At 43.5% G+C, this 18,753-nt stretch overlaps 1 protein-coding gene across 1 annotated transcript; it reads left to right on the forward strand.

Moving 5' to 3' along the window:
• Positions 1 to 12,156: 12,156 nt before the first annotated feature.
• LOC124654731 lies at positions 12,157 to 13,461 on the forward strand. The gene has a single exon (XM_047193731.1). It carries the CDS (start codon positions 12,157 to 12,159, stop codon positions 13,459 to 13,461), a length of 1,305 nt encoding a protein of 434 aa, XP_047049687.1.
• Positions 13,462 to 18,753: the final 5,292 nt, after the last annotated feature.

The following is an 18,753-nucleotide window of genomic DNA, read 5'->3' on the forward strand; positions in this document are numbered from 1 at the left end:
GACCCTTGTACATTCCCCGCCACGCAAACGGACAGTTCTTCCATTGCCAATGCATGCGATCAATGCTTCCAAGCATCCCTGGAAAACCTCTAGCTTCATTTGTTGCAAGGATCCTCTGAGTGTCTTCGACAGTGGGTGATCTCAAGTAATAGTCCCCGAACACTGCTATGACGTCCCTGCAGAACCGGTAGAAACAATTGTAGGATAACGTTGCATAGAAAACAAAAAATTTCCTACCGCGAACACGCAATCCAAGCCAAGATGCAATCTAGAAGACGGTAGCAACGAGGGGGTATCGAGTCTCACCCTTGAAGAGATTCCAAAGCCTACAAGATGAGGCTCTTGTTGCTGCGGTAGACGTTCACTTGCCGCTTGCAAAAGCGCGTAGAAGATCTTGATCACGATCGGTTCCGGCGCCACGAACGGGCAGCACCTCCGTACTCGGTCACACGTTCGGTTGTTGATGAAGACGACGTCCACCTCCCCGTTCCAGCGGGCAGCGGAAGTAGTAGCTCCTCTTGAATCCGACAGCACGACGGCGTGGTGTCGGTGGCGGTGGAGGATCCCGGCGGAGCTTCGCTAAGCGTGCGGGGAAGAAGGAGGAGTGGGGCGGCTAGGGTTTGGGGAGAGGGGGTGGCCGGCCTCCAAGGGGTGCGGCCAAGGTGGTGGCTTTTTGTGTGGCCGGCCCCCTCCCCTATGCCCCTCATTATATAGGTGGAACCCAAGTGTTGGTGTCCAAGTCTTCGAATAAGACCCGAAACCAAAACCTTCCATAGGAGGGGGCAATCCTAGCCCAACTAGGACTCCCACCCAAAGGTGGGATTCCCACCTCCCATGTGGGGGTGGCCGGCCCCCTATGGTGGAGTCCACTTGGGACTCCACCCCATCTAGGGCTGGCCGGCCATGGAGGTGGAGTCCCTTGTGGACTCCACCTTCCTTGGTGGTTTCTTCCGGACTTTTCTAGAACCTTCTAGAACCTTCCATAGAACCTTCCGCGACATTTTATTTCACATAAAATGACATCCTATATATGAATCTTATTCTCCGGACCATTCCGGAACTCCTCGTGATGTCCGGGATCTCATCCGGGACTCCGAACAAATATTCGAACTCCATTCCATAATTCAAGTACTACCATTTCAACATCCAACTTTAAGTGTGTCACCCTACGGTTCGAGAACTATGCGGACATGGTTGAGTACTCACTCCGACCAATAACCAATAGCGGGATCCGGAGATCCATAATGGCTCCCACATATTCAACGATGACTTTAGTGATCGAATGAACCATTCACATACATTACCAATTCCCTTTGTCTCGCGATATTTTACTTGTCCGAGGTTTGATCTTCGGTATCACTCTATACCTTGTTCAACCTTGTCTTCTGACAAGTACTCTTTACTCGTACCGTGGTATGTGGTCTCTTATGAACTTATTCATATGCTTGCAAGACATTAGACGACATTCCACCGAGAGGGCCCAGAGTATATCTATCCGTCATCGGGATGGACAAATCCCACTTGTTGATCCATATGCCTCAACTCATACTTTCCGGATACTTAATCCCACCTTTATAGCCACCCATTTACGCAGATGGTGTTTGGTGTAATCAAAGTACCTTTCCGGTATAAGTGATTTATATGATCTCATGGTCATAAGGACTAGGTAACTATGTATCGAAAGCTTATAGCAAATAACTGAATGACGAGATCTTATGCTACGCTTAATTGGGTGTGTCCATTACATCATTCATACAATGATATAACCTTGTTATTAATAACATCCAATGTTCATGATTATGAAACTAATCATTCATTAATCAACAAGCTAGTTTAAGAGGCATACTAGGGACTTCTTGTTGTCTACATATCACACATGTACTAATGTTTCGGTTAATACAATTATAGCATGATATATAAACATTTATCATAAACATAAAGATATAAATAATAACCACTTTATTATTGCCTCTAGGGCATATCTCCTTCAATCTCCCACTTGCACTAGAGTCAATAATCTAGTTTACATTTGTAAAGATATAACACCTTGGCCTTCTGGTGCTTTATCATGTATTGCTCACGGGAGAGGTTTTTTAGTCATCGGATCTGACACGCTCAGAAACGTATGTATTTTGTAATTCATTTGCGTCTCAACGCATCACTCATTTCCAAATGAGTTGGCATTTAAATATGTTTGATCTTCTGGTGGAACCTTAATTCCGCTGTCTGAAATATGTCACTAATATTGTCACACACAATATAGCTTCAAAGTTCTGACTATGTCGGAACTACACCAAGTTCTCAAAGAACCTCTTGACTTAACATCCTTTGTCATTGTCAAAATAATGACATACTCTGCCTTCTTTTGTAGAATCCGTCACAATATTTAGAACTCTTCTAAATCTAGCATAGACAACTTCTAGCTCATTGTGCTACCTTTTAAACAACACTTAGTCTAATTTGAGATTGAAATTATATTTTATATGTGACAAAACCAATATCGGTGTAACACCTTACAGCGATTTGTTTGTCATTTCTTCATACAAAAATATATATATATATATATCCTTAGTTCTTCTAAAGTACTCAAGGATATTCTTACTGTTGTCCAATGATCATCATATGAATCATTCTGGTATATGCTCATAACACTTTATAGCACATGATATCTGATTGTGTACATATTATTCGTGATCTATAATCACTCATGTGTTTTTACTCATTGAGTGTCAGATACACTCAAGTCTTGTTAAACCTTCACATGACAAGAACATTTTCTTAATATTTCTATATTGAACTACTTCAATATCCATCATATGTACTTTGACTTAAACTTATTTATGTGTTTCAATCTATCTTCATAGATCTTGACACTAAATTTGTTTCAGTCCATATCCTTTCATTGAAGTTAATTCTCAATGAAACCTTTATAATCAAGTATATAATTACATCATTTATAACCAACTATATGTCACCTACATAAAGTATTATAAATGTGTCTTAGCGCTCCCACTTAATTTCTTGCAAATGCAAGCTTCTTCATCATCTCTGATGAAATCAAAAACTCTTTGACTATTTCATCTGGTGAAGATTCCAACTCTGTGATACTTACTTCATCCAATTGAAGCTTGTATACCTATCTAGTATTCCACGGACCAGCAAAACTCTTGGTTGTATCTTATACATACTTCTATTAAGTAGTGTATTTTGCCATCCTACTAGCATATCTCATAAAAGAAATATGTAGTGATTACTAGAATAATCCACATAGACTATAAGCATTGCTACGGAAGATCTAATCTTATCGTATTCAACTCTTTGAACTTTGTCGTAAACAATTTTTCGATAAGTCAAGCTTTCTTCAAGGATATTTCATCCAAGTCTATCAATTTCATAGATCCATTTACTTTCATAAAGTATTCATCTATCTTGGATTTCATGGCGCATGGCCATTTTAATGGAGTCAGGGCCCATCATAACTTCTTTGTTTTGTAGTTGGTTTATCATTGTTCAAAATCAATCCTTTGTCCACAAATCATTTATTTGACCACAAAGTAAACCATACCTACAAGGTTCAATATGTACTTCGATCTCCATGGCTAAAACACTTTGTAGTCATGAGAGCCATGATCGTCGTGGCCGCTTCCGAAACCAATTCCGATGCTGCGCTACTCTGATCATTATGCTCGGGTTCATAAACCTTATCAAATTATATTGTCCTCCCACTCAAATACTTCACTCGAAACAATTTCTCGGAAATAAGAAACATTGACAAACACTTTTGTCTTTGTCTCGTGGGAAGAATTCCCAATTAAATCTCCGGGATAACCAACAAAGACATTCATCCGATTTTGGTTGACTATTAGGGTTTATACCCATGCCATAACTTGTATGGTGTCATTTCAACGGATCATGATGATGCTCTATTCGAGTGTAAAAGTGGTAGTCACTAAAGCATAATCCACAAAAATATAATGGCATCAATATTTTATCTCATCATTGATCCAACAAAGTTTGGATATATCTCTTGGATACTTCATCATCACTATGATACTCCAAGAAACGTAAGTTGTAGAACAATTTCATAACTCTCTTAGATGTTCGCTAAAACTCGTAATTCAAATATTTCCACCATGATCCAATCATAGATATTTGATTTCTATTACGATGATTTCCACTTCATGCTGAAATTTATTTGAATCCTATTCAAATGTTTCAAACTTTTCCTTATTGAATATATCCACATATATACTCAATTCATTGTTTGAAAGTTTTCATGAAGTAGAAGAATCTTCCGCACACAACTATGCCCGATGAACCACATATATCATTATGTATGTTTTCACTAAGTTAGTTGCCCGTTCAACTCTTCGGCCTATGAACGGTATTTCAGTCATTACCTTTTAGAAAAGATTTTGCAAGTGCCAAATGATTCAACAAATCGAATGACTCCAAAAATCCATTTGCATGGAGTTCCTTCATGCGATCCTTTCTAACATGACCTAAATTGCGGTTCCACAAATAAGTGGAATTCAAATCATTTGCCTTATGGCATTTTTAGCGTCAGTGTTATGTATGTGTGTTTCACCATTAAGATTTATAATAACTTATCCATCATACATGGAGTAATGTCATAATTTGAACAACTCATTGTTTTCATTTGACCGGAGCAAAATAACAATTATTAAGTTCTTTATTATAAATTCTAAGGGCTAGATAGAATGCCAACGACGAACATAATAACACTTTATTTTGTTCCGGACGTGCATTCCTATCATATTCCTTGTCGATCACTTAGGCCATTGTATTCTTGTATTGCGTTGTTTTGTATGACACTTCATACCAACCAATATGGTATTAATACCCAAGAATTTCATTTTGTGACTTAACTAGGAATACAACCATAACATGTATATCATTTATATACACCTGAGCTAGACTTTCTAGTCTTTTCTTTTCTTTTGCCAAAATATCTTTTGCAGTTTCTCTTTTAGCTTTCCTCATTATTCAGAAAAACATTTCAACATCAATAACTTCTAGGTTTGTTGGTCAAATACCAATAACCTTGAGGTTCTTACTTTGAAGTTGATCATCATATGACAAGTGTTTCAGATTTCACTATTAGTAAATTTGTAATACGATGAACAATTTCACTCATAATTTTATCCATCAATTCATGATAACTTTACGAGACCATGTCCGTACATGCTAGGCTCATAAAGTTTAAACCTTAGTATTCGCATATGCAAAGCTGGCTTGCACCCGTTGGAAGCACACGTAGAATCTATAACACCCGATCATCACGTGATGCTTCGAAGCTGACGAGTCTTAGCAACGGTGCATACTAAGGACAATCACTTCATGGATATGCGAATATTGTTAGTGCCCCAATAGTTGGAGGATTGGGACGCCTTGCGTCTTCAACCTTCGTACATTCCCATAAAACTTATGAGTTTATGTAGTCTCACCAAATTTATATTCTATCATCTTGCAATAAGGTCTTAGATATCACATATATCTCGTACCTTGATTATTTCTGAAAACTAAATTTTCAGCTCCTTACTTTTCAAACAGATTTGAACTTCAAGTTTTACGGAGACAAGATAACTTTAGGTACTAATTGAAACCATAGCTCTCTGAATCAACAAAGTGAGTTTCACTAAATGTTTGCAATAGGACTTAATCATTTCTTGATTCATTAACAATACGGTACTAATCCGTAAAGTTTCTAGTCAGATTTTAACGAGTATTTCTATCTCAATTATAAGACTAGCGCATAGTAGTAAACGGATGCCAATACTACAAAATTAATTCAAAATACTACTCGGACTATGTTTATGATAATTAGTTCATGTTTTAATCTAATTACTAATGAACTCCCACTTAATACAACATCCCTCATAGTTGTAAAGTGGTACACGATCCAAATCCACTACACCAAAACCGATCATCACGTGAGATGATGTAGCTTCAATGGTGAACATCAACATGTTGATCATATCATCCATATGACTCGTGTTCAACCTTTCGGTTTCCGTTGTCCCGAGGCCATGTACTGTACATGCTAGGCTCGTCAAGCAAACCCAAGTATTCCGCGTGTGCAACATGGCTTACACCGTTGTATGTCGAGTTTATCACACCCGATCATCACGAGATGCTTCAAAACGTCGAACAATGCAACGGTGCATACGAGGGAAGAACACTTTATTATCTTGATATTAATGTGAGGGATCATCTTATAATGCTACCGTCGCGATCTAAGCAAAATAAGATGCATAAAAGGATTAACATCACATGCAGTTCATATGTGATATGATATGGCCCTTTTGTCTTTGCGCCTTTGATCTTCATCTCCAAAGCACGGACATGATCTCCATCATCTTTGGGCATGATCTCCATCATCGTCGGCGTAGCGTCAAGGTCAATGGCGCCGTCTTCATGATTGTCCTCCATGTAGCAACTATTACAACTACTTTGAAATACTACTCAACATGAAATTTAAAGACAACCATAAGGCTCCTGCCGGTTGCCACAATACAATAATGATCATCTCATACATATTCATCATCATATAATGGCCATATCACATCACCAAACCCTGCAAAAACAAGTTAGACGCTCTCTAATTTGGTTTGCATATTTTACGTGGTTTAGGGTTTTCGATATAGATCTAATCTACCTACGAACATGAACCACAACGTTGATACTAATGTTGTCAATAGAAGAGTAAATTGAATCTTTACTATAGTAGGAGAGACGAGACACCCGCAAAGCCTCTTATGCAATACAAGTTGCATGTCGAACGAGGAACAAGTCTCATGAACGCGGTCATGTAAAGTTAGTCCGAGCCGCTTCATCCCACTATGCCATAAAGATGCAAAGTACTCAACTAAAGATAACAAGAGCATCAACGCCCACAAAACCATTGTGTTCTACTCGTGCAACCATCTATGCATAGACACGGCTACGATACCACTTGTAGGATAACGTTGCATAGAAAACAAAAAATTTCCTACCGCGAACACGCAATCCAAGCCAAGATGCAATCTAGAAGACGGTAGCAACGAGGGGTATCGAGTCTCACCCTTGAAGAGATTCCAAAGCCTACAAGATGAGGCTCTTGTTGCTGCGGTAGACGTTCACTTGCCGCTTGCAAAAGCGCGTAGAAGATCTTGATCACGATCGGTTCACGGCGCCACGAACGGGCGGCACCTCCGTACTCGGTCACACGTTCGGTTGTTGATGAAGACGACGTCCACCTCCCCGTTCCAGCGGGCAGCGGAAGTAGTAGCTCCTCTTGAATCCGACAGCACGACGGCGTGGTGTCGGTGGCGGTGGAGGATCCCGGCGGAGCTTCGCTAAGCGTGCGGGGAAGAAGGAGGAGTGGGGCGGCTAGGGTTTGGGGAGAGGGGGTGGCCGGCCTCCAAGGGGTGCGGCCAAGGTGGTGGCTTTTGTGTGGCCGGCCCTCCCCTATGCCCCTCATTATATAGGTGGAACCCAAGTGTTGGTGTCCAAGTCTTCGAATAAGACCCGAAACCAAAACCTTCCATAGGAGGGGGCAATCCTAGCCCAACTAGGACTCCCACCCAAAGGTGGGATTCCCACCTCCCATGTGGGGGGTGGCCGGCCCCCTATGGTGGAGTCCACTTGGGACTCCACCCCATCTAGGGCTGGCCGGCCATGGAGGTGGAGTCCCTTGTGGACTCCACCTTCCTTGGTGGTTTCTTCCGGACTTTTCTAGAACCTTCTAGAACCTTCCATAGAACCTTCCGCGACATTTTATTTCACATAAAATGACATCCTATATATGAATCTTATTCTCCGGACCATTCCGGAACTCCTCGTGATGTCCGGGATCTCATCCGGGACTCCGAACAAATATTCGAACTCCATTCCATAATTCAAGTACTACCATTTCAACATCCAACTTTAAGTGTGTCACCCTACGGTTCGAGAACTATGCGGACATGGTTGAGTACTCACTCCGACCAATAACCAATAGCGGGATCCGGAGATCCATAATGGCTCCCACATATTCAACGATGACTTTAGTGATCGAATGAACCATTCACATACATTACCAATTCCCTTTGTCTCGCGATATTTTACTTGTCCGAGGTTTGATCTTCGGTATCACTCTATACCTTGTTCAACCTTGTCTTCTGACAAGTACTCTTTACTCGTACCGTGGTATGTGGTCTCTTATGAACTTATTCATATGCTTGCAAGACATTAGACGACATTCCACCGAGAGGGCCCAGAGTATATCTATCCGTCATCGGGATGGACAAATCCCATTGTTGATCCATATGCCTCAACTCATACTTTCCGGATACTTAATCCCACCTTTATAGCCACCCATTTACGCAGTGGTGTTTGGTGTAATCAAAGTACCTTTCCGGTATAAGTGATTTATATGATCTCATGGTCATAAGGACTAGGTAACTATGTATCGAAAGCTTATAGCAAATAACTGAATGACGAGATCTTATGCTACGCTTAATTGGGTGTGTCCATTACATCATTCATACAATGATATAACCTTGTTATTAATAACATCCAATGTTCATGATTATGAAACTAATCATTCATTAATCAACAAGCTAGTTTAAGAGGCATACTAGGGACTTCTTGTTGTCTACATATCACACATGTACTAATGTTTCGGTTAATACAATTATAGCATGATATATAAACATTTATCATAAACATAAAGATATAAATAATAACCACTTTATTATTGCCTCTAGGGCATATCTCCTTCAACAATCAAGGGCGGTGGACTCCGCCATGCGAAGATAGTCATCTGCAGTATCACCGGGAGCTCCATACGCCAGCATCCTCATAGCCACTGTGCACTTCTGCAGTGACGAAAATCCAACCAAACCGGTGCAATCCGCCTTGCATCCGAAGTAGGGATCAAAGTGGCGGATGGCATACACAATTTCCAGAAATAGCTTTCTGCTCATCCTGAAACGACGCCGGAAAACACTCTCACCGTGCAATGGATTGTCGGCGAAGTAGTCGGCGTACAACATGCGGTAGCCCTCCATTCGCTGTCTCGGCTTGCACTTCCGGCGACCTCGTGCCGACCCACCACGCCGACGAGTTGCCGGTCCGCCGTACATGCTTGCCAAGCAACCAAGGATCATCATGTGCTCCTCGTCTTGGGCGGCTGCTGCCATCTCTTCTTGCATAAGCTCGACGAACATCTGCTCCTCCTCTTCGTCCGAGTCCATGGCCGGCGAGGCAAATGGACGAACACCCGACGGGCGTGGTCGAGGCAACCCGAGCCGCGAGCGACGACGAGCAAGCAGGCCGGAAAACGAGGCCGGCGGAAGAGCGGCCGAGATAGACCGTCGTCCAAACACGGCGGAATATAGGCAGGTGGGGAAGGAGTGGCGGCGCAATCCGGGCAACAAGCCGGCGGGGTGGTGCCGGCGGCGAGAGAGATACGAGGGGTGGGGGAGATTTTGAGCGACGTGGCGGTGGGGTTCGTGCGTCGAGTCACCGACGGATCGGGCCCTTCCCCGCTTTTCACTCGTCCGGAGTCCCCGAGCGCTCCCGGGGGCCGGGGATGGCGTGGGATCGCCGGATGGATTTAGGCCCAAATCCGGACGAAAACGAGGAACCGGGGGCGCGACTGGGCCGAATTACGCCGTCCGGATGGAAAAAACGCTCGCCGGGGGCCTCGTCGGGGGGACGAGTGGAGATGCTCTAACTCGCTCCACCATGGATCAAACTAGCATTTCCCAACAAGAAAATATATCCTCAAGCGCAACAAAACGCTCATCATTCCTTGCTTGTTTTTTAGCGCGCAAGGCGCTCAAGATGCTACCGTTGCCCACGTAGAATTTTTTGAGAAGGGTGAGGTGGTTATGCTTTGTTATTTTAGGCATTCAGCAATTTTCGCTAGGGTAGCACGACCCGCAGATTGTGCATGCGAAATGGGGCGAAGTTGATATCACAACCGTTGCTATTACTCATGTTTCTCGAGATTCGGTTCAGCATGACCCCACACAAAAAGAGAATCTACAGCTGTCATATGTGTAAATCAATAGTACTCTTGGCAGTACTATCAGATTGTATGACTTCACCCGAAGTTTTTGAAGACCCGATATACTAAAAGATATCGGATGATAAAGGAAGTTCAGAAAACATCGACATCAGAATCTTCGAGTAATACAACTTGAGTCGACGCACGGTTACAAGCATCCATCCCTAGACTCGGGGGCTACTCCCATCGGGAGTTCTGGACGTGCACCTGGTATAAAGTAATTTCAACATCAAGGCAAATGAGAAGGTTCAATTCTTTTCGACAATTAAGGATGTTCAGATGAAGACAATTATAGTCCCTGCCCGAAGCTTTAATTAGGCCAGTCACTCGGGAGCTACTGATGTGGGCATTAACCTTCGGGTACCCGACAATAGTATACCTCCCTTGGCCCAACTAGGGGCCCTTGAAGATTGCCCAAAGACTAAGGTGGGCCCATACGTTGGTTCCAACAAAGGAGACCTATCAGAAGACGGATTCTTGATGAACAAGGCAAGAAGACATCGTTGAAGGAAAGATTAGATTAGATTTCATTATAACCTAGTCGAGTTCGGACAAGACTCTTGGGACCTGGCCTGCTATATAAAGCCTAGGAGAGGGCCTGCCGAACAACAGAACAACAATACGTAGAACAACCGCAACTTAGAGCACAAACCCTAGAATCCTTGCCTTTCGACGAGTCGACCATAGCAACCTATCGGCTACCCAATTGTAACCCGATTTATTCGATAATCAAGATCAAACAAGCAAGAAGTAAGGGTTTTACCTCATCGAGGGCCCCGAACCCAGGTAAATCTCTCTCCCCGTTTCTTTGGTATCCGATGTCTCGTGCTGGCCTACAGGATTCCGTCAACTCTAAGCCCCTCATGGTGGGCATTGCCGAGGAGCACCCTCGTCATCCCTTATATATAGGCCTTTGTGGGGTGCCAGCGCCCAAAATCGGTCCCAGCTGCGGCCCCATTCGACGCCCCCAGGCCGAACCCAGTAGAAAGGGAGGCTAGTGGGGGCTCCGGCGCGCCGCGTGTTGGCGGGAACGACGCGTGAAGAAGGCGCGGGAAACGTCTGCTGGCTGTGGACCCGCCCCATCAGTGTCGACGAAGTCGTCTTCCTCCTCGCCTTCCGCGCCCGTCAAAGGCTGCTCGCCTTCAGCGCCTGCTCGCCTTCCATGTCAGCGTTAATGATGCTCGTTTTCAGCGCCTACTCGTCTTCAACATCGGCGTTATGCTCGCCAACGCTCCCTCGTCACCATATAAACCCCACGCGCTCCCTCGCCACACATTCCAGCCAGCGCCCTCGTCATCTCCTCCTCCTTCAAACCTTCTCCAACACTGTCTCTGTGGACCGCCAAGAGAGATAAGGCGCCGCCGGTGGCTTCAAGTCGCCGATGTGCGTGCCCTCTGCAACGCGCGCTACCCCGTACCGCCGGACATGCGCTTTTGGGGAGCAGGGGGAGGGGTGGGCGCTCAGCCGTGGCGGCCTGCCGATGCCGACGGGGACGGAGCGCGCCGTGGCAACGACGACGCCGGCCAGTCCGGCGAGGCCGCGCGGAGGCGTGGGGATGCTGGCCGGGGCTTCAGCTGCCTCCCGCAGCCGAATAAGGAGGAGCCCGACGAGGAGGAGGAGGAGGACTACGCGGTGGCGATGTACCGCCACCTAGGGCTAGGCCGTGGTGGCAACGACAACGGTTATTAGATTTTTAGAGTTTTTTATGCCTATGTCTTTAAATTTGTACAAATATTGGCCAAGTATGGCCGAACTATCTTTAAATCCACTATTTTTATGAATTTTATTATATTTTAAAATTTTAAACTATTTTAGTATGGAAGCCACAACTGACCGCCGTCCGACCTTTATTTTTATTTTTATTTTACCGTCGGTGTCCCTCCATATGAGCTCTAAGACGGCTGCCGCAGGGGGAGCCTGTACGGAGGACAAGTGGAGATGCTCTTATGTGCGGCGTCCGTTGCGTTATTTGCAGGAACACCCTCAGCATTTCCAAATAGCTACCAGAAGTGCCTCCTTCTTCCCCCAAATACTCAGGGCAGTCACGCTCACTTTCTCCCGTGCTAGGGTTTCTGACCGAGCTAGATTCCGGCGGCGTGATGGCCGGCGGCGCGGCAGAAGAGCGCCAGACGCGCTGGGTCCCTCTCTTGGAACCAATTCTCGAGCATGGACGCCAGGAAATGGCCTCGCTGCCGATCCCCGACGAGCTCATGGTGGACATCTTCCTCCGCCTCCCAACACCAATCGACCTCGTCCGCGCCTCCGCCGCCTGCATCTCCTTCCGACGGGTCGCGGTCGACCGCTCCTTCATCCGACGGTACCGCAAGCTCCACGGCCCGCCCCTCCTCGGCTTCCTCGACCGACAAAAAGTCTTCTACCCCGCCATGGCACCACACCCCTTGGCATCGGCAGCCAACGCTGTTGCTTTGGCCGCCGACTTCTCCTTCTCCTTCCTCCCCGCCCCCGCCAGCGACTGGGTCGTCCAAGACGTCCGCGACGGCCGCGTTCTCCTTGACAGAACCCCCCAGTACGACACTGATAGTACTAGACACCTTTTCGTCTTCCCGGAGCTGGTGGTTTGCGACCCTTTGCACCGACGGTACCTCCTGCTTCCCCCAATCCCTCATGACCTAGCCGCTTCCGTGGACGACCCACTCTGGACAGACCGGTTTCGTTACTGCGAGATCTTCCTCGCTCCCCCTGGCGGTGACGACGAGCTAGAGGAGGCATCTGCTGCTGAAGAGACGTCATTCAGTGTGATCTGGATGGCGCAGTGTACAACTGAGCTGGTCGCCTCCATCTTCTCGTCCACCACCGGACAATGGCGAGCCATATCATCCATGAGCTGTAGCGATTTGTTTTCTGGCTTGCTACCATTGACAGGGTCACATCACTTCTCCTGGCGACAATATTCCTATGGTTGTTTCTATTGGGTGACAGATTGGAGGGAAAGATTGTTGGTGCTTGACACGCAGACAATGGAGTTTTCCATTGCTGAGCCCCCACCCGAAGCCAGAGGTTTGCCCTGTGTGGATATAGCCATTGTGGAGGCAGGAGAGGGCATGCCCGGTATGTTTGTTCTTTCAGAAGATGCAGTTTACCTCGACTATACTATCAGGCGAAGCAATTGTGGGAGTTCTAGCCAGTGGCAACATGAGAAGACATTCTCACTGGATTCTAAGTGCTCAGTCATGGGTGCAGTGGGGAGGCACTTGTTGCTATATCAATTGCGAAACCCATCTCTCGGTGCAGGCTGTTTCTTGCTGGACGTAAAGACACTGCAGCTTGAGAGGCTGTTAGTTTCGAACTCCTCCAGGCCCTATGGGCACATATATAGCAACTTCCCACCATCAATGTTGTCGACACCAGCAATATCAAGCGGTAAACTTTCTGTTGCTTCCTAGTTATTTCCTCTCCTTCATATTTATCATTTTCATACACCTTGTCTGATCTGATGCTTCCTAGTTCAGTATTGTGATTGTTAATTTCTGTTGACATAGTTTTGTCGTTGCTACATCTTATAGCAAAGCTAAATCATGCTCAGGAATATAATAGTGATTTATTCATTTGTCTGTTTAGAGTGTAGACATCTAGTAGCCATTTCATGTTAATTAGATAAGTAAAAGACAAGATCTTACACACTATGAGTACCATTCTTGAAACCTTCTGTAATTGTGAAAAACACTAGATCACGCCAATGCTTTCACCGTTTGATTGTGTCACCCTAGAAATATTTATTTCAGCCAACAAGACTTATCTTCTCTACTTTTTTGATTGATATAAGGAGGTCAGAAACGAGGTATTTGGTCGTAGTGAAGCCTAAACTGCTGCTTCCACTAATGCTTCCCTGCATTTTGATATGAGAAAAATTGAGGTGTTGAGCCTGATTAATTTCTCAGGAGATTATTCCCAAAATATGTTGTCCAATAGACTCTCCATTCAAATAGCAAAATAAATTGTGTTCAATTGCTTGATTTGAAATCAGCTGCTCGGGAAAGATTAGACATCTATGAAATTGACCTGCCTCTTTCTGTTATATGACCAGCACACTCATAGTTAGTTTGCCAACACAGTAATCAGTATGTACATATAATCAGGATAACCACGCCTTCCTGGTAGTACCTCCCTAGCAGCAGAATCTGATACTAGTAAAATGGCAGAAGATAAATGTACTTCTTATAGAACAAGTGGAGTGATCAATGTATCAGGACAACATGCTCGTGGAAGGATAAATCGATGGCATACAAAAACCAAATACGAGGAAAAGTAGAAAAGGAGCACTAACATGTATAGTAAACCCACTCTTCTTAATTAGCTAGGATTGCAACCGAAAATTGGGCATTACCATATTTATAGTTTCTTCACTTAACACTGCTTTAATGGTTATAGTAGATATGAGTCATTGGGTCATCCAAAATTAGTGCTCTCGTTTTAACTTGGGAGCAACTTAAAATTTCTCAATTTCGTTAGTTAAATATTTCCTTAGTATAATGAGCAGCTAGAAGACCCTTTTTTTTTCATAAAAACAAGTAAAACATGGTACCTCGTGCTGTTGTTGCTGAGTTCCACTGCCTTGAAGGTAGTTTAGAAACTTTCACAGTTGCATTTTTATGCTGGAACTTAGCCTTGTAAACTGTTCCATATGACTCTTTAAGCATCACAAGATTCCTCGAAAACGATGAAGTTGGCAAATGAACCTGCTCCCATGAGAAACTATTATACTCGGTAAATATAAGATCTGCTTGTCTGTGCTGTTTTACTAGCATATTTGTGATCACCATTGCTCTCTATTGAATTCCTTTCTGACGAGCCTTGCTTGGGTCGAGCTTCTGTTCTGGCCACCTCCTATTTTTATCTCTGCGGTTTCTACCAATGTCCTCACTGTTTCTTCTGTCAGCTAAATATCTCATAGCTTAATTCTGTCTTCAGTCTGCCAAATGGCAATTTTTTCCTGCAAATAAGACAACAGATTAAGAAGCAGTTAAGACCTTGCATGGTAATACAGACATTTGATTAGTGTTGGGAAATGAACCCTTACTTCCGAAGTGGAGCTCATTTTGAGCAAAACGCACAAAGTTTCCTACCAGTAGGGCTGCAAAGCGGGCACCGTTAGCGGGGCAGATTGGAGTCCTAATAGTGCAAACTACCTAGATTTAGAGTCGGGGCATGTAGTACAATTTGTACTTAAAGTTGGGACTTGCGCGACTACAGCGAGCCCGCATTTGCAACCCGACCTACCAGTCAGCTCACCCAATGCATGATCCTAGAACCATATTTTTGGGGTAAGGGAGTTAGGTAGCCAGTCTAGATTGAGCCTCTTTACAGGACTACTCATGGTTTAATTGGCGGAAGACACACATAGTATAATTTGTTGATTGTTGCTACTGCGACCCCTGAGTTTCTTCCCTTCAAGTTCTCTTGAGGAATAATTTCTTGATGTTTAACTGTATGTGGGTTGTTTCTTGCCATCATTGTCCATTGCAGATTTTCACCCCGTACTTTTCCTGTAAGCTATGTATAGTTCGTTTATTGTTGCTACTGTGATCTGATTATTTTCTTCCCTCGTGATCAATGCTAGATTTTTCTCATACTGTACTAGCTAATTTGTGTTGATATGAGGCACAAAGCTGCTATTTTTTTGCAGCCAAGATTTTCTAGGGGTTCATTTCTCTATGCATGCATGCATTTACCTCGCTATGTATTCCAACTTGCATTCCAATGATAGTGATAAAAGCATAAAAGTTTTGCACATATTTCAAGTTCTCTCGTGGTCAATACTATACCCATGGGACAAACGGGTAAAAAGAACTTCAGAATGTTGATTCTCCCTTTGTTGTGTGTGGTCTGTTTTAGGCCTTCATATTTTATTACAGTTATTCAGCACATGCTTTTCCTGTAATCAATTTACACAGTGTTGTTGTGTTCAGTTTTGCGCAGGAGGTCTTGAATATCTACAGTTTGAATGTGCTTAACTTTGAGATATTCGGCAGGTGTTGAGAAAAAAGGTGCTGGGGAGGAGACGCCGGAACAAGGCTGTGCCGCTGCAAGCTCAAGAGAACAGTCACCATGCTTAGAATAGTGCTGATGCAAAGGCTGAAGGTGAGGCTGATGCGATGATGATTAGAGGTGCTGAGGCTGCAACAGAGCTCGACAATTCATCACTAAGTTGGTCCTCTTTTGTTTCCGTTTTGGTGTGTAAATATGGTCACCCAGAAGCGTAGAAACCTGGAGTCTTCAAGTTGTGTGCCTTGATCCGACAGCGATCGGTGCCTTGGTTTGTTGCGTAAGGTAGCGAGAGCATGAAGAATGTCCAGTTTCTTGGCATGTAGGTTATGTAAGACTATGTAAGAAGTCAAAGTAAGTGTGGCATTGTTGTACCTGCCATTGCCACAACTGCATGTGCGTGCAAATGGAGTGAGTTGGGTATTTGGAATTAAGAACGGGGTACCTGCCATTGCGACAACTGAATGTGCTGTGCTATTACAAACCACCAGGCCAGGCTTGTTCTATTCCAGTTAAATATCTGTATCAAATACCCGGTTACACCCGGGTGTACATGCACCCTATATTGAAAGTTTCAAAAACATGGTATTTCAAAGATTTGGAAAAATTTGAAAAAATGCACGTATGTAGATATTATGTTGATACTAATTTGTGCAGATTTTGGTAATAAAAAACGACCATATGTGATCTACACAAAAATGTGAAACTGTAATTCCCTATTTCTATGAATAGTACCTCACCAACCATTATAGTGTCATTTGAATATATTGTCATTTTCGTGTAGGCCACATAAAATCATATTTTTTTCGTGCATGCTTGCACAAGTAAGTATCAACATAATATGTATATGAAAAACTTTATTTCACTTTTTTTTGAAACTTTTAAGTAGATTATTTTCAGTTTTTTTAAAACCAGGTGCACATGCACCCCGGTTCACATCCTTCCCTTCCGTATCAAAACACCATTTTCAAATTGCAATCAAGAATCTACATAACTAGATGATTCCCAGCGCCATTGCTGCGGGAATTCAATCGAACTTGATGGTTTAAAAAAATTCTAAGTTTGATAGAAGGCACATTTTATTTTTGTATTGACAATATTCCAACATATCAATGTCGGATGCATAATGGTTTATTCAATATACTGCGGAACAACATGAATAATTCCTTTAATGATAATGATTTACACATATAATGTAAACTATCGTGCACAGTAAATACATAAAAAGTACGGTAGATGCCCAAGCTTATACGCATCGGCTGTGCAAAACATGTCCTTTTCAGGGAAAAAAGTGCCAAATAGATGTATATAATTTTTTATGAGTTGAAAATGTTCTTCTGAAACTTGCAAGCACAGATAATTTTTTCATGATAAAGCATAGATGAAAAAGTATGTACTTGTGTTACATATCCCAAAAAAAAAAACTGAGATTTTCATACCAGCCTCATTGCTGCATAATACTCCCTCCGTTCCTTTATATATTGCCTATAGATTTTTGGCATTTGTTTCAGAATATAAGGTTTTAGCTTAGCTTTTTTTCAATTACCCCCTCCCCATTCAACTCCCAAATCGTTCAGCCCCCAAAATTGTTATGGTAAGTTAGGAAGATATGGATTTCCCAAATTTTACGTTGATCTCAAATTGTTCAGCTAGGGGTCTTGTGTAAAAAATACTCTTGCGCTAATTTCCGTGCCAAAAAACAATAGGCACTATAGAATGGAACAGAGGGAGTAGATATTTTCACACACTATCTATGAGTTGAAGGTAACCAGTTGACCAAATGCTGCGCTCGTACCTGCACGGCTGCACCAATATTCGCTCGTATTATAAACGCGGGCCGATGAGAGATACTTTAAAAACATAATAACCACACGGCAAGAAACACAGTGTGTATGCGCTTCTGGAGCTCCATCTCCTACCGAGCTTGTTCTTTTCCAGATCATATCTAGTATCCCCACGCCATCTTCACATGTAATCACAAGCCTACATACTCTCTCCACCCCACAAAGAATGTCGGAAGTTTATCAAAATTTCGATGTATCTAGCATTATTTAGTGTTTAGGTACATTTAAATTTAGATAAACCTCAGATAATCCTCATGGGATGAAGAGAGTAGTTTAGACGATTTGGTAACGAAAACAATGGTGCATAATGGTTTTTTCCATTTTATTGTTCAAAACGGGTTCCCGCAGGCCCGATAGCCAACAATTCACCTGCTCCTACTAACGATTGTACACAACCGAAAGCATTATAGGGCGCACTTTGGAACGTGCCCCGTTGGGGCTAATGAGGTGGTGATTCAGTGGTATGGTGTTAACTACTTACTAAACGGAGCTAGGGTTTGGCAATCTTTTTGTTCCCATGACGTCGAGTATGCCACACCATCGTAGTCTACGGCAACTTCAAACCCTGTCTGTGGTGATGATGCTAACTGTAGAGGAGCTAAGAGCATCTCAATCGCGTCCCCTAAAGCGTTCACCAAACGGCGCTGAATCGAGCGTTTGTGGGACGTTTTTTCTTCGTGCCGTGTTTGGAGGACGTCGCTCCTCAGCCGCGTCTTCCAAATATTACCCCCAAACTTATTTTTACATTAAAATACTTTTTCTTTTTGCATTTTCATTTCAATAAAGAGGAGGAACATTACACAAACTAATACATAGTTTGGAACATGGTTTACACAAACTAATACATAG

Source organism: Lolium rigidum, chromosome 1 (assembly GCF_022539505.1).
Source record: "Lolium rigidum isolate FL_2022 chromosome 1, APGP_CSIRO_Lrig_0.1, whole genome shotgun sequence".
In the NCBI taxonomy this organism is placed as follows: Eukaryota; Viridiplantae; Streptophyta; class Magnoliopsida; order Poales; family Poaceae; genus Lolium; species Lolium rigidum.